The 13,613-nt window shown below is 52.9% G+C and overlaps 5 protein-coding genes across 5 annotated transcripts; 2 read left to right on the top strand and 3 right to left on the bottom strand.

The window, feature by feature from the left end:
* Nucleotides 1-1,073: 1,073 nt before the first annotated feature.
* D7B24_002740 (uncharacterized protein) lies at nucleotides 1,074-2,049 on the bottom strand (the record flags this gene model as incomplete). Its single annotated transcript, XM_028636941.1, has 3 exons — nucleotides 1,074-1,253; nucleotides 1,307-1,899; nucleotides 1,962-2,049. The coding sequence occupies 3 exons, from the start codon at nucleotides 2,047-2,049 to the stop codon at nucleotides 1,074-1,076; spliced, it is 861 nt and encodes a 286-aa protein (XP_028497520.1).
* A 1,985-nt stretch (nucleotides 2,050-4,034) lies between these two features.
* D7B24_002739 (uncharacterized protein) lies at nucleotides 4,035-5,891 on the top strand (the record flags this gene model as incomplete). Its single annotated transcript, XM_028636940.1, has 1 exon — nucleotides 4,035-5,891. The coding sequence occupies one exon, from the start codon at nucleotides 4,035-4,037 to the stop codon at nucleotides 5,889-5,891; it is 1,857 nt and encodes a 618-aa protein (XP_028497519.1).
* Nucleotides 5,892-6,197: 306 nt separating this feature from the next.
* D7B24_002738 (uncharacterized protein) lies at nucleotides 6,198-7,173 on the bottom strand (the record flags this gene model as incomplete). The annotated part of the gene is made up of 3 exons (XM_028636939.1): nucleotides 6,198-6,709; nucleotides 6,762-7,055; nucleotides 7,113-7,173. The coding sequence occupies 3 exons, from the start codon at nucleotides 7,171-7,173 to the stop codon at nucleotides 6,198-6,200; spliced, it is 867 nt and encodes a 288-aa protein (XP_028497518.1).
* A 515-nt stretch (nucleotides 7,174-7,688) lies between these two features.
* On the top strand, nucleotides 7,689-9,805 carry D7B24_002737 (uncharacterized protein; the record flags this gene model as incomplete). Its single annotated transcript, XM_028636938.1, has 3 exons — nucleotides 7,689-7,752; nucleotides 7,852-9,575; nucleotides 9,638-9,805. The coding sequence occupies 3 exons, from the start codon at nucleotides 7,689-7,691 to the stop codon at nucleotides 9,803-9,805; spliced, it is 1,956 nt and encodes a 651-aa protein (XP_028497517.1).
* A 322-nt stretch (nucleotides 9,806-10,127) lies between these two features.
* D7B24_002736 (uncharacterized protein) lies at nucleotides 10,128-12,028 on the bottom strand (the record flags this gene model as incomplete). The annotated part of the gene is made up of 6 exons (XM_028636937.1): nucleotides 10,128-10,373; nucleotides 10,440-10,534; nucleotides 10,584-11,120; nucleotides 11,174-11,483; nucleotides 11,542-11,782; nucleotides 11,841-12,028. 6 exons carry the CDS (start codon nucleotides 12,026-12,028, stop codon nucleotides 10,128-10,130), a joined length of 1,617 nt encoding a protein of 538 aa, XP_028497516.1.
* Nucleotides 12,029-13,613: the final 1,585 nt, after the last annotated feature.

The raw sequence follows: 13,613 nt of genomic DNA, 5'->3' as shown, positions 1-13,613 counted from the left end.
GTCCGATATGTCGTGCAGGCCGAGCAAGTGGTCGATTGACGCTGGGGCCGGCACGTCATGAGGAAGACTCAAGGGCCATGCCGCCTCTATACCAACCTCCGGAACCTCCCCCAAGTGACTCATCAGAGACATGTGAAAAGCCATTCCGCTCAATCCATCAGCGATTGCATGATGGGCCAGGAAAGTGACGTTGATAGTGACTCGCGAGGTTTCAGCCTCTTTGGCTCCGGGGGCGCTTTTCGTACTTGCTTGATAGCTAACGATAGTCCTCCAAGCTGGTTTGCCGGCAACCCATTGATACGAGTGGGCAGCCCCTATCACTCGAGAGAGATGGTCATCGACACTCATTCCAGCGTGAACGACATCAATCTTAAGGTACTTCACGACATCGCCGCTCTGGATCTCTGCCAGCTGTTTGAACCCTGCGGTACATTCCGGTCCGCTCTTTTCGATACCAAAACAAAGTCCTGGATTGCCAAGGATGGTGTACTGAAGAGCCCTCTCGAACGTGTTGCGCAGCCAAACAGATGTCTGGAGTTGGCAGGGCAGATCGACAGTGTACGTAGCCGTGACAGCAGCAGACCGATAGTGGCCGAGATCGTGACGTACCGCGTAGTATCGTCCTAGAAGACCTTTGTGCGCTTTAGCGAGATTCACGAAACAAAACTAAACCAAGTCGCAAAAGCCGAATCATTGGAGAGACTGCTAGACGGACTGGGGCACTGCACCTAAGGAGTGGGATTGCTTTCCTGCCATGGCAAAGATGATCTGAGGCGGCTGAGATACGCCCGAAAAGGATCGCACGGTGACGGACCAAAGATGAGTGTTCAGGCCTACTCTGCTGAGGACTAAGAAAACCGAAGTATAACGCGAGAAAGTAGGATCATCAGACTATATACCGTGCAGACGTAGTACTCTGACTGACTCACTAATACGAGGCCCCACTGCATAAACGCCATACAGCGGTGTCATCTTGAGGTCTGTCCGAGGTCGGACTTGATCGAGTGAGCACTTCAAATACACCAAATTGCTTGCACTGGGCTGCAATTTTGGTGAAGACACATCTTATCTGACTATTTATGTTCGTAATCTTCGACCACCAGCCCCCAGGGGTGAATCTCCCCGCCGTACATGATATCCTTCAGCCAGCCCTTGATGATGCTAGCGTAGCTTGCACCGACAGCCTGGCGTTCTTGTGGCACGTCTAGGTCACAACCCTCGTAGTTGATCGAGCATACCGGCGTGATAAAATACTGCAAAATCGAATTAGTAGAGCTCTTGACTGCAACGAACAGCGGGTACCAACGGCGGTTCCTGACACGAAAGCCTCTAGCAAACGACCTTGCTCCCAGGCCTTCTTGAGCTCAGACATGGTGAATATAGTCTCGGAAACAGACAGCTCTTTTGACAACCTCGACCGAACCAGCTCCAGGACGGAGCGCCGTGTGACACCGTCCAAGATAAGATTATCATCCAAACTCGCGGTCAAAAGTTCGGCCCTGCCACTTGCTTCATTTTTAACGATAGCGAAGAAATTGCTTGCGCCGGCTTCCGTTACTCTTCCATCAGTCCCAAAAAGCCACAGAATCTGGTCGAACCCCTGTTCGAGGGCTTTGCCGTGGGCGACGAAAGTCGTGCCGTAGTTGGCACCGACCTTGGCATACCCAAAGCCTCCCGGCCAAGCGCGAGTCGTCTCGCCCTGCGAAGCAAGAAGTCTAAGCCCAGGAACGGCTCTCGGCTTTGCATTTGGAGGCAGCTCCATCGAAAAGTCCGGCCAGGGCACCATCACGACGAACAGAGTCGCGACTCGGGGAAGCTGCACGCCGAGTTGGGTGCCGTTGCCGATAATCGCTGGTCGAACGTAGAGAAAACGTCCGGTTTGATCTTGAGGAAGCCAGCCTATTCGTTCCGAGTGTCAGAAAAGACTTGCACAGATTTCATGCGTCTCTGAACGTCCTTACGTGGGGCGTCTTCCTTTACCAGGGCAGTAATGAGCTTGACCAACTCGGCGTCATCGAAGCCGGGCAGAGCGACCCTCTGCGCGCTCATGTTGAGACGTTTCGCATTCAAGTCGGGTCTGAACAGCCTCAGCCTTCCGTCAAATCCTCGATACACTTTCATGCCTTCGAAGCACTGGGTGGCATAATGAAGACAGGAAGCAATTGGAGAAATGCTGAGGTCTCCGTATGGTTTGATTTCAGGTGTTTCCCATCCTCCTTCAACAGTCCATCGACAAGTCAGCATGTGGTCGCAACATACATTCTGGGCCCACAGCTCAGACGAGCCGGGTAGGGGCACAGGACGCTTAGCAGTAGATCTCGAGAAGACAAGTCGTGATGCGTCAAGGGGCGATGCTAGCCCCTGGAAAAGGCTTGCCATGGTTGCACGATCTCTGGGGGGTTTGGAGCCACACTGAGAAGAGGAAAGTCAGCAAGGCGGTAAATTGAGGTACTGTTGTAGATGCTCTCTTGATATCTAGGTATTCTAAAAAGTCATTTGATCGACTTGCACTGTTACCCTTTGGTACCGCGGCCTTGGCGCCTCAGATGGGACAGGGCGTGCGGTCACGATTACCCCGCCACAGGGCGTGTATTAGACCCAGCAGGGCGGGGACCAGCGACCGATACCGATAAGTCGAATGCCGTGGTCGTCGCTGCTCATAGAACATCTGCCTTTGTGAAAACAAAAGAGCTGAAGAGTAGACGAAATCATCAAGGCTTGGTGTTTCTCCGCCCGATACTGACCGACTTGCTCGTTGTAATCAAGCATAATTCGACAGAAACTGGCCCGTATTCTGTAGACGTCTGTGGAGGGCCACACATGGACTCTTGCCAGCATTCGATGAATCTTGCAACAGGGTTTTCGGTAAAAGAAACAGTCATCTAGGATGAGGAGCAACTGATTTATTCTGGCTGTTTCTACCGCTGAGAACGCGCGCGCACAGCTTTCACCATGGGCACTCATAATGAAGGTGATCGTGCTCCCGAAACCGAAACACACGACCGACAGCAATATCAAGGGCTCTGGTGTCTTCTTGACGGAGAGACAAGAACCTTTTCGAATGATGACTTGACGGAAAGTAGGTCCGACTTGGACCACAGTACCTCGAAGAACTGCGAGTGATTTCCAAGAAGCCGTAGCGCCTCTGAACACACTGGCGACAGCCTCGAACATTGTGATACACTACAGGGGCGGACGTGCTCAACAGATCAGCCGCGTCGCTGCGGCAAGCGCTCGCCAGGTTCCAGGGCAACGTCGGAGTGGCTTGGGCCAAATTTTCTGCCAGCAACGGGCAGCCAGTCCAGCCCAGTCAACATGGACATCGATTAGAGGAGAAGGTCTTCACTGCGTCGACCTCGTTCATTTTCCGTCAGCTCTCTCGCTCTCCCGCAAACATGAGCCTCGACAAAACCCCAGCGTCGAGGCGGGGTCGCCCTCCTTGAAGCAGGCCCATCATCAATAGCGGTCTTTCGCCACTTTCACTGCATCCCTGCTCCTGCAGGTAGGCAGTTCACCCAAGTTCCATGTCAGAGATCCTTCGACAGGGACTACGAAGGGACGCCGACGCACAGGTCACGCACAAGCTTTTAACCCCGCGCAGCGTATGTCGTGGGGGCGAGAACGCTGACGCCAAGATCATTTTCCACTTTGTGCGACGTGAGGCTACGTTCACCTCCTGGTCCTGGTAGGATGAGACGGGGGAGGTCTTAGGGGCCACCCACCAAAGTCCCTTCGTCCAGTAAATGCAGCCAGCAATGCAGTCACAGCCACGTACCATCGCATGCAATCCTCTATCACGTAGGGCAGAAGCATGGATCATGACCCAATAGGGGTCTGAGGCCGCCTGACAGTCGGCTATACATCAGACAACCATCACTCGACGACGGAGCTTTCGGTACTAAAGCCCAGACTCGCCGCTTGCCAACCTGTCATGGACGTCTACAGTTGTTCTTATCGCCACTTGCTCGTGTCGGACCGTCACCGTCACTCGTTCCTCGCCTCGCTCTTTATCGCTCGCGACATTGCACAGCATCATGGGCTCTTTAAAGGCCTACAGCCACGCGCCATTGCTTGATGGCTACCATGTCAACAATTACGTCGAGACCCTCGAAGCCCTGCCTGCCATTCATGGCCTCAACGCCATCCGACTGTTGACCATTGAACCTGGCAAGCAAGGCGAACCACTTGTTGGCCATTTGACGCGCCACTTTGCCGATGATTGTCCCAGTTACCTAGCTCTCTCCTACACCTGGAAAAAGGCGACGTTCACGCAGCCCATCACAATCAACGGCGCTCCATTTCTCGTCACCGAAAATGTCGAAAAGGCGTTAGACCACCTGCGCTACGAAGACAAGCCTCGTACTGTTTGGCTCGACTCGATTTGCATCGATCAGCGCAATGTTATTGAGAAGAACTACCAGGTTCGCCTCATGAACAAGATTTACTTGCGCAGCGAGGCTGTCATTTGCTGGGTCGGCGTTCCGGAGGAGGATGAAGACGAACTCAATCCAGGCGAGCATATGGACATTGGGGCTGCTTTTGACCTTGCCCGCGCAATTGAAGAGGCTGGATCTGACGCCTATCCTGAAGTTGTCGCCCGCCATCCACCTGTCGCTCTTTTCACCCTCCTCAAGCTGACCGAACGCTCATACTTTCGTCGACAGTGGGTCATTCAGGAGGTCTGCCTCTCTGAAAGTGTGACCCTTCAAGTCGGTGAGCATCAGCTGTCCTGGAGCGCAATAGCCGCCGCCGCCGACGGCATCGCCAAATTCGGCCAGGACCACCGAGCAAGTCTTCTGTTCCCGGGTTCGAACCGCATCTTCGACCTTTTCGGTATCAGAGCCATGAACTTTTGTCGCGAGCGCACCGATCATGGCGTTTTTGCCAACGACCTGATTGACTTGCTGCGAACCTGTCGTGGCCGCGAGCTAACGGATCCCCGCGACATGATTTACTCGCTGCTCGGTATTTGCGGCCCTAAGAGCCAGGATGTCGACATTGATTATCGAAAGCCTGTCCACGCGCTTTATCGCGAGGTGACGGCTGCCACCATCTTGCGCACACGCGATCTCGATTTCCTGCGTCTCTCCGACCATCGTTCCCGCGATGAGGGGCTGCCTTCGTGGTCACCAAACTGGACTCACATATGGGCTGGATCCTGGCAAATCCGTTCGCTGCGGTTCAAAGGCTATCCTCCCAAAGAACGCGGTGGCATCGTTCCTGGTAGTGATGATGTCGTCTTCTCGGAAGATCTACGTCGCCTCACAGTCAAAGGCGCTCATCGCTACACCATTGCCTATGTGCAAGATCCATCGACCATTCCCGAGGACCCAGACAGCTCCATCACTGATGCCGACTGTTACGCCCAGCTTGCTCGCGTCTTGATACAGACCGAATATCTCGTCACCTATCACCCGCGACCCGGTCAGTCCCGTGAAGAACGCCGCGTCGAATTTGTCGGGTCCCTCCGTGCCGCCTTCACCGGCGGTCAGGATGTCCGTTTCACCCCCGAACAGTGGACGACGTGGTACGGCGCCATCGTGACCCGCACAACGGACGGGCTACCCACGGAGGAACGCGAGATCTGGTCGCTCTACAACGCAAAACTGCTCAAGTGGCTCCACGAGGCGCAGTACTTCCTCACTGATGCCGGCATCCTCGGTGTCGCCGAACGCGTGACGGGCGTCCGCGTTGGTGACCCGATTGTGTCGTTCAAGGGTGCGACGGAGGATTCGCTGTTTGCGATACGCAAATTTTGTGATCGGGGTGATTATGTACTGCTAAACGGAATTTTCATGGCCTTCACTGAGGAGGAGGAGAAGGCTCACGTGCAACTGGTTGATGATTTGAATGACGGCAAGGTGAAGACGGAGAAGTATGTCCTTGTTTGAGGAAGTTTGTGCCCGAATACCTTTTCGCTTTTCAGGATGAGGCATTGCACACACGAAGCGCGGCGTTTTCGGGCGTAGCATGCACAGGTCACAATTCATGAGGGACGGAAAGGTGTACATAGATGCTCAATACGGGTAGGAATATATGAAACTAGGCTTTCCCTCGGTGATCTTCGCCATGCTGCAGCCCTTCAGCCGTAAATCCGACTGACTGATGTAAGAAGAAGCTCAAGATATCGGTGGACATGTTGGCTGTTCCGCCGCGCTACTTTGATATGGACTGCTGTCCAAGCTAGCCAACCCACTTCAAGCAGTCCAGTCGACCTCCCTCTCGTCAGACCAGTACGTGCCGGACTTGCCGCCAATATCCTCAATCGCCAGTTGGACCGGCGTCTGCGCTCCCTGATCGGCCGTCTTCGTCCCCTTGCCCTTGGTCATATCAGTCACGACCCAGCCGGGATGGCAAGAGTTAATGAGAATCTTGCTGCCGTCGTCCTTCAATTCCTTTGCAATCGCCCTCGTCTGCGCGATCTCGCCAGCTTTCGACACGGCATACGCAGCACTGGGCCATCCGTCAGCCTCATGCGTACCCTTCGCAACGGCAGCTGTGAACTCTTCCATGAGATTCGTGACATCATCGACGGCCTTTGCCTTAATGAAACGGTCCCTGATGCTGCGGGAGTACTTGTTTAGCGCGCCGGAGATGGAGGCCACGTTGACGATGCGGCCATCGGACTTGAGGGTGGGGATCCAGGCACGCGTGGCCTCCAGCGTGCTGTAGTAATTGCACGCGATCGTCTTCTTCACCACATCATTGTCTTGGCGACCGTCAGTCTGGCGTCGTCGCCGTCTCGATCATCTCGGACTTACTGAAGCCCTCGAGGGCAATACCGGCGTTATTGATGACGAAATCAATGCCATCTGGGTGCTCCTTGCCAAGGAAGTTTGCAAGCGTCTCAATGCTTTTCGAGTCGGAGATATCCAGTTGATGATGCTTGATTTCAGTGGTTCCCCCTTCTGTAGCCAGGACCCTAGATTTCTGGAGTTCCTGTTCTAGAGATGCGACAGCTTCTCTGCCGCGGATGTCGTCGCGGGAGGTCAGATAGATCAAAAATGAGCCGTTCTCAATGTGTGACATTGGGTACTGAAGCGCCAGTTGACGGACTATAGCGAGAGTAAGCCGGCTAGGTCTTCGTCACAAATTACGACGGGGACTCTTACCGATGGCCAAGCCGATGCCCTTGTTTGCGCCAGTGACGACGCCGATCCTCGCAGGAGCCATTTTGAAATGCTATGAAAGGTGCTGGACGTCAAGATGGGCTATCGAACGATTTCTGCTCAAAGGATGGGTGCCAGTTGTACGAAACGTTATTGTACTGAGCCGGGTTGGACGTTTGTCAGCGAACGTCCATGCCGTTACACGTCATAACATTTGTGAGGGGTCTTTCGTGGATTGGTTAACTCCGAAAGCGAAGACCGATCATCGCCCACTGAGCGAACAGGTCCATTGTTGACTACCTGTGACTCTTTCTAGGCTCGAACACGTCCGACATGTTCAAAACTGCTCGTGATGCGCCGAACCTGGAAACAGACACGCGATCTCTTCTGTAGTTTTCTCCACGCTGAGGTTGGCAGAGTACCGGACACTGAGCGTCATGCTTCTTGGCGAGCGATCCCTGCTTGGTCTGACAGACATTTACGGGTGTCGCGCAGGCAAATCGACAACACCGCGACATGCCTTTGGTAAAAGATTACCACTCACCCAGGCAAAACGGAACGCCACAGTCCCATTGTCGTATGTTCCGTACCGCGCCAGTGCAAATGTTCGCCATGATCAACCTGCAACCCCGCACAGTTGAGGGTATAAGGCCGACCACGGCTGGTGGCTAGTTTCTCCGTGGAAATTTAAAGGCAGCCCATCGTCCAGGTACTGGTGTCCGCAAACTAACAGACGAACGAGCTACCAACCTGGGGTTTTATTCGATACTCCAATCACCTCAACGTGTGCAAGTCACGCCGTCCAAGCCAATTCGGGCGATGAGACGCAGCGTGTCGACCATGGCGTGCGACGCCTGTCGCGTCCGCAAGATCAAGTGCGACTCCAAGGCGCCCCTGTGCCGGAATTGCCAGCTTTACGGGACCACATGCAAGTACGAGGCACCCCGACGAAGACGAGGGCCAAAGCCTATCGCCCAGAAGCCCTCCGAAGTCCCTTCTGGCAATGACACCCTTGCGACATCACCAGCAGCACACGAGCCGAGCTTCAATGATGCGATCACAATCCACGCACCACTTGATGACCACGTCACGTCAGAAAGCGAGGCTAGACATTCTAATCATGTCATATCGTCTCACTCACCAGAATCAGTTCATGCTCGCTCCATAGCAACACCAGGATTGACAGCCAGCTTCATCGGAGCTGGCCAACACGCTTGCACGCCTCGCCAATCCACCCTTGGTGTTGAGTCGGTATCTCTTCAAACACACAGAAATTTCTTAACAGCCATCTGCAAATATGGACAACCCCAGGACCTCGCCGGCAAATGGATCGACAAATTTGTCATGTATAGGTTTCCCTTTTGTCCCGCGGTCCATATCGAGAGTCTGTATAGTGCCATCCCTCTTTTGACTGCATCCCGGCAGCATCCCGTTTCACCATCCACGACATCAGTGAACGGCGGAGAAGATGATAGTGGGTTCACTCTCGAAGAGATGAGATCGTACACATTACTTACTGCTCTCTGCGCCGTAATGTGCACCCTGGCGGAACCACACCCAGTCACCCCTTACGACGCTTCTGACCTCGCAAAAGTCTTTCTCTCGGCATCAAGAAACATGCTCTCCTGCTATGAAGACTTTGACATAGAGCATCCAAATTCAAGTTCCCTTCTCCTCCGGTATTTCCAGTCAAACACTCTTCACTTCTTTGGGAAGATCCGCGCAGCCATGCATCTACTTCGTTCCGCCTGGTCTCTGGCTATCACCCTTCGACTATATGACGAGACGTCGCTTACTGGGGTTGAGGACATAGAGGCACAGCGATTACGGCGCATATTTTGGTGTATGTACCAGGGCGACAAGTCAGCGTTAGTCTTGAACGGCGTCCCCTCCATGATAATGGATCTATGCCTCGAGCAACCCATTACCCTGGCCATCGAGGGCCCGTCGCAGGTAGGCTTACTTCACGGAGAATCTTCCTTTCCATTTGAAGAGAAAACGATGACCGCTTTCCACATGTCGACCCACCTCTGGAGATCAGGCACGGACATCCTCCTTGACATGAAGATGATTGCCCACGCGCGTGCGCGAGCACCACAGAGCGAAGCTGGGACGCCGGTACCGCGCGCCAACGCTATCATGCACGCCTATCTCTCCTTCTGTGCGCTTCTTGACGACTTGCCGCCATGGCTGGCGAATCCCGACTCCTACTCCGCGCCTGATGAAGTTGTCTCGCTGCAGCAGCGTCGCTCATTTTGGGCCCAGAAGACGAACCTTGTAATCACATACCACTGCCTTCGGCTCGCCATTATTCGACAAGCGGAGAAACACGGCTTGTGTCACCTGTTTGGTCTGACAAATGACGGCTCTATGCTCGCCATGCGCAGGTTAAAAATCAGCAACGACATGCTTTTGGCAGTCAAGTCGGTCCCGTTCGAAAGCTTGCAGGCCAACGGTGAACCAGGCGTAAGTCACACTGACCCTATAATCAATCCCATATCTATTGCTTTTGACTGAGAACTCGGCAGGCAGAGAAACTGCGCCAGGCCGGCGTGGAGTTGTTGGGCATTGCCCACCAGACGGATGATCAGGTCTTAGCCGCTCGTGCCAATGCACTTTTCTCGCAGTTGCTTGATGTCATCACATCGTTGAATTCGAAGGTTTCGGAGGAATTAGCTGGGATCTTGGCTTCATGACATCAAGAACACCTCGTGCTCCAGCAGGTGGTGGAAATTTAACGGCTATAAACCAAATGCACCCAAACAAAATCTCGCAGTGAGAAAACGACGTGGCATTAGCGTGTATCACACAAAATTTCGCCTGTCAAAATCACATGCAATTGCCTTGAGCGTCCTTCAAGATCATGGAGGCGCTGCCTTGGAATCTATGGGCACTTTGTGTTAAGCGTGGCGGAGTCGCTTTTGATGGACTCTGTGGCCATTTATTCATAATCCACCAATGCCACGCCACTTATGACTATCGAACTGACCTCTCTCTTGCCTTCCAGTAACTCCATCATCAGATTGAGTGACCAAGCCTTGCATCAACGCTCCTTTGGTGGGATGTCTCGGTCTTGGCAAAGTTCCAGGCTTTAACATGCCTCTCAAATAACTCATCCAGCTCTTGATATGTCCTACCCTTTGTCTCAGGAAACATGAAAAACACCGGGATCATGTAAACAACAGAGATGCCTCCAAAAAAGAGACCAATTTTCTGACCCCAGCCGGCGTTCTGGTTGGACAACATGAGAGGAACAGTATAGTTCTACTCATTCGCCATGTTAGCCAATCTCTTTCGATCCTCGGAATGAAGCTGTGAATGAAGGCTTACGAAAAGCACGCCCGATGCGGACTGAATTATCGATGCCAGCGCTGTAGTCTTGGCGCGAAAAAGCGGACTCGACAATTCGACAAGACTGATCCATCCTGCCGGCTTGTAAGAATCCGAGTTGATAAGGCGAAGGATGAAGCATACCAATTGGGGCAACAGAAATGGCATAGGTGAAGGCCCAGATGGAAGACAAAGCCACCAGAGCTGACCCAGTAGCCGCGTTTGGCGTCAAGAAACCGAGTCCGCCCACGATGAAGCACAACAAAGACATGAATGCGCCTCCGATGAGCACAAGGGTGCGGCGGCCGGTCTTATCAACGAGATAGAACGAAGATATAATGCCTGCAACTAGCACAAGTTGGATGATAAGGTTTCCGAGGAAAGGGTCATCGAGCTGAGCAAGCGAGAAGAAGTAGGTGGCATAATTAAAGAACAGGGGCGCGCCGACAAAGTTCTGCATGGTGAAAGGCAGTGTGGAGATGATGGTGCGTTTCATGTTCGTCTTTGTGAAGAAGGCGCGCCACTCAGTGTTGCCGCTCTGGAGTTGTAGGCGGGTGGACTCGTCCGCTTCGTACTTGATAACATCGTACTCGTGGTCGACATCGTAGCCATCCACATTCCCAACGAGACGGCGGAGAGCTTTCTTGGCGTCGTCCGGACGGTCATGTAGGGCATACCATACTTAATTCGCCTGTTAGACACATGATTGTAGGAATGGTAGATGATATACGAACCGGGAGACTCTGGGAGGTAGACCATGGGAATCAGCCAGAGACCGAACAGGACGAACTCGGAGTAGAATATGTTCCGAAACCTAAGTGGCGCAGTATCCTCGAGGATCTTCAGCCCAACAGCAAGGAATAGCTGGCCCACAGCGAAAAAGAGAGAAAAGCTAGCAAGAAGAGCACCTCTGAATTGCGGCATGGCAGTCTCTGACATATATATCATGATTGAAGATCCGAGAAGACCTCCCGCCATGCCACTGCTGATGCGGGAAACTAGGATGACCTCCCAAGTCTTGGCGACGATGGAGAATATGATTGACTGCGGGCTGACCGTCAGCAAGGGTTCAACATTGAGAGCAATTGTGGATGGTCCTTACAGCTGTGAGAAAGATTGTCAAAGCCCACATGTTGAACTTGCGACCAAAGCGATCAGCAGTGATGGGGGCGATCATTTGGATGAAAATCTGAGCAACGAAGTTGATGGCCTGCCACAACGACACATGCGTCGAGGCGAGAACACGCGCCCCCGTCTCCGAGTCAGTGACAGTCGCAAATTGCCGGATGAAACCCTCATTGGCAATGATGCTACCAATAACGGAGGCGGCATAACCAGCGTACCTGTTCCGAGACAGGTCAGTTGGTCTGTTGCGCGCGGAGCATCGTTTGGCACACTCACATGGCTCCGACAGAGGTCAAAAGTATCGTGCCATAGAGGCGCCAGAACTTTCTAATAGCTTGACCTCGCGTCAAATTGGCGAAGGCCGATGTGATCGCGGTGATATCTTGGGCCTTTTCATCGTGGACAATATCGACCTTGCCGAGATCCACGGCCTGAACGTCACACTCCGAAACGCGACGCTCCATTTTTGGCATAATCGGATGAAGAGCTAAGTGTCGTGAGGAGGAGTTGAAATTTAGCGTTGAAGATCATACTGGGCGAACGATACCGCTTATATAGATACTCGAAGCCCGTTTGACGATGTCAACTCGTTATGGTGCGTGAACCATCCGCCCACCAGGTTCCTAATTCTCCGGAGAAGCGGGGGATACAACCAAGGTTCTGAAATATCTTCTGGGGTTCGAGCTGGATCGGGACCCCATTCGCGTCCGATGGTTTCTAGAGGCTAGGGCGGATAACCTGTCAGATCCACCCAAATCAAATAGAGACATGTACCCCAGGCCTGATCTGTGGGGTGCATGACGGATTTCCCCGCGAAAATGGCGCTGAGGTTGTCTAGGAAGGCTGAGGTGTTTTTCCATGGAGATTCTTCCCATCTCAGCTCAACTTAGGCAACTTAGCCAACCAAAAGGAGGAACGGCCCTCGGAGAAACCGGTCAGGACACTCCATTGCTTAGCCACCACGAAAGATCCTGTTTTTATTCGAAGATCACTGACAACGCCGCCGAAGTACGACCAGGGGTCCCGGCGTATGTACGGAGTCAGGCCGTCACTAACAACAGCTTTTCTCCCATCACAAATCTTTGAAGAATGCCTACCCGTGTATTGTAAGTAAAGAGCCGCGCGAATGAGTTCAAGCTGTCATTCTCTAAGCCAAATCAAGCACTGCCTATCGCTCTAGCTTTGTATTCAGCTTTGACTGTTCTGTCAAGGGAAAGTGGAACGAGCCTTGAATTTGATGGAATTATTTTGTTCGCCTGCCATGGAAAGATGGGCCGACGTCTTGAACAAGGCCGTATCTTATAACTTCGAACACTACTTCACCAAGAATTAGAAAGTTGTAGGGCCTGGCGGGTGACTCCCTTTCCCAGGCGCAACACACTCATTTGGAAGTCAGTCTCGATGCCGGCTCACGTTGCGATGTACAGAAGAGGCGATAGATCACGGAACTAACCTTCAGCACACTCCAGGTGCCTGGCCTGCAAGTCCTGTTTCAGGCGGAGCATCAAACTGCAAACGACTAGAAATATCATATACGACGTGCTCTGTATTCTGGCGCGGCATCATAGTCTGGGGATACGCAAATCCAATCCGTTTGCCCCTAGGGGATTTCAAGGCGATTAAATATATCATCATCATCATCATAATCATCTACGCAAATCCACTTCAAATGATGGAATATCAGCGCCATGAGGCCCGCCTACTCAAATTGCCAGAGCCTTGGGACCAGAGCTTAGTGGTAAAATTGATCGATCAGGCTGCTTGAGTACCCAATTTGGGGCATCAATTCTCGTCTAACACCAAGCCGACATCAGGCGCCTGCAGCGCAGTTTTAGTCATTACAAATACTTTGACCCTTATACCTCTTCAGTTGCAGCAATCCTAACTGGCATTGCCGATTTGGACTGCCTTTAAATCACCTGCCGGGCGGAATGAACAGAAACACAAACCGAGCCAAGTGGGCCAGAACATCAAGGGACAGTTTACTCATGTGTTCCATCAAACAAGGGTTCGTTGCAGCACAGGGTCACTGGAGGTGGCTGGAGGAGA

This window comes from Verticillium nonalfalfae (assembly GCF_003724135.2).
Source record: "Verticillium nonalfalfae strain VnAa140/NRRL 66861 chromosome Unknown scaffold_17, whole genome shotgun sequence".
NCBI classification, from domain to species: Eukaryota; Fungi; Ascomycota; class Sordariomycetes; order Glomerellales; family Plectosphaerellaceae; genus Verticillium; species Verticillium nonalfalfae.
The sequence above is the reverse complement of the archived record's forward strand: the minus strand, read 5'-3'. Positions and strand labels throughout refer to the sequence as shown.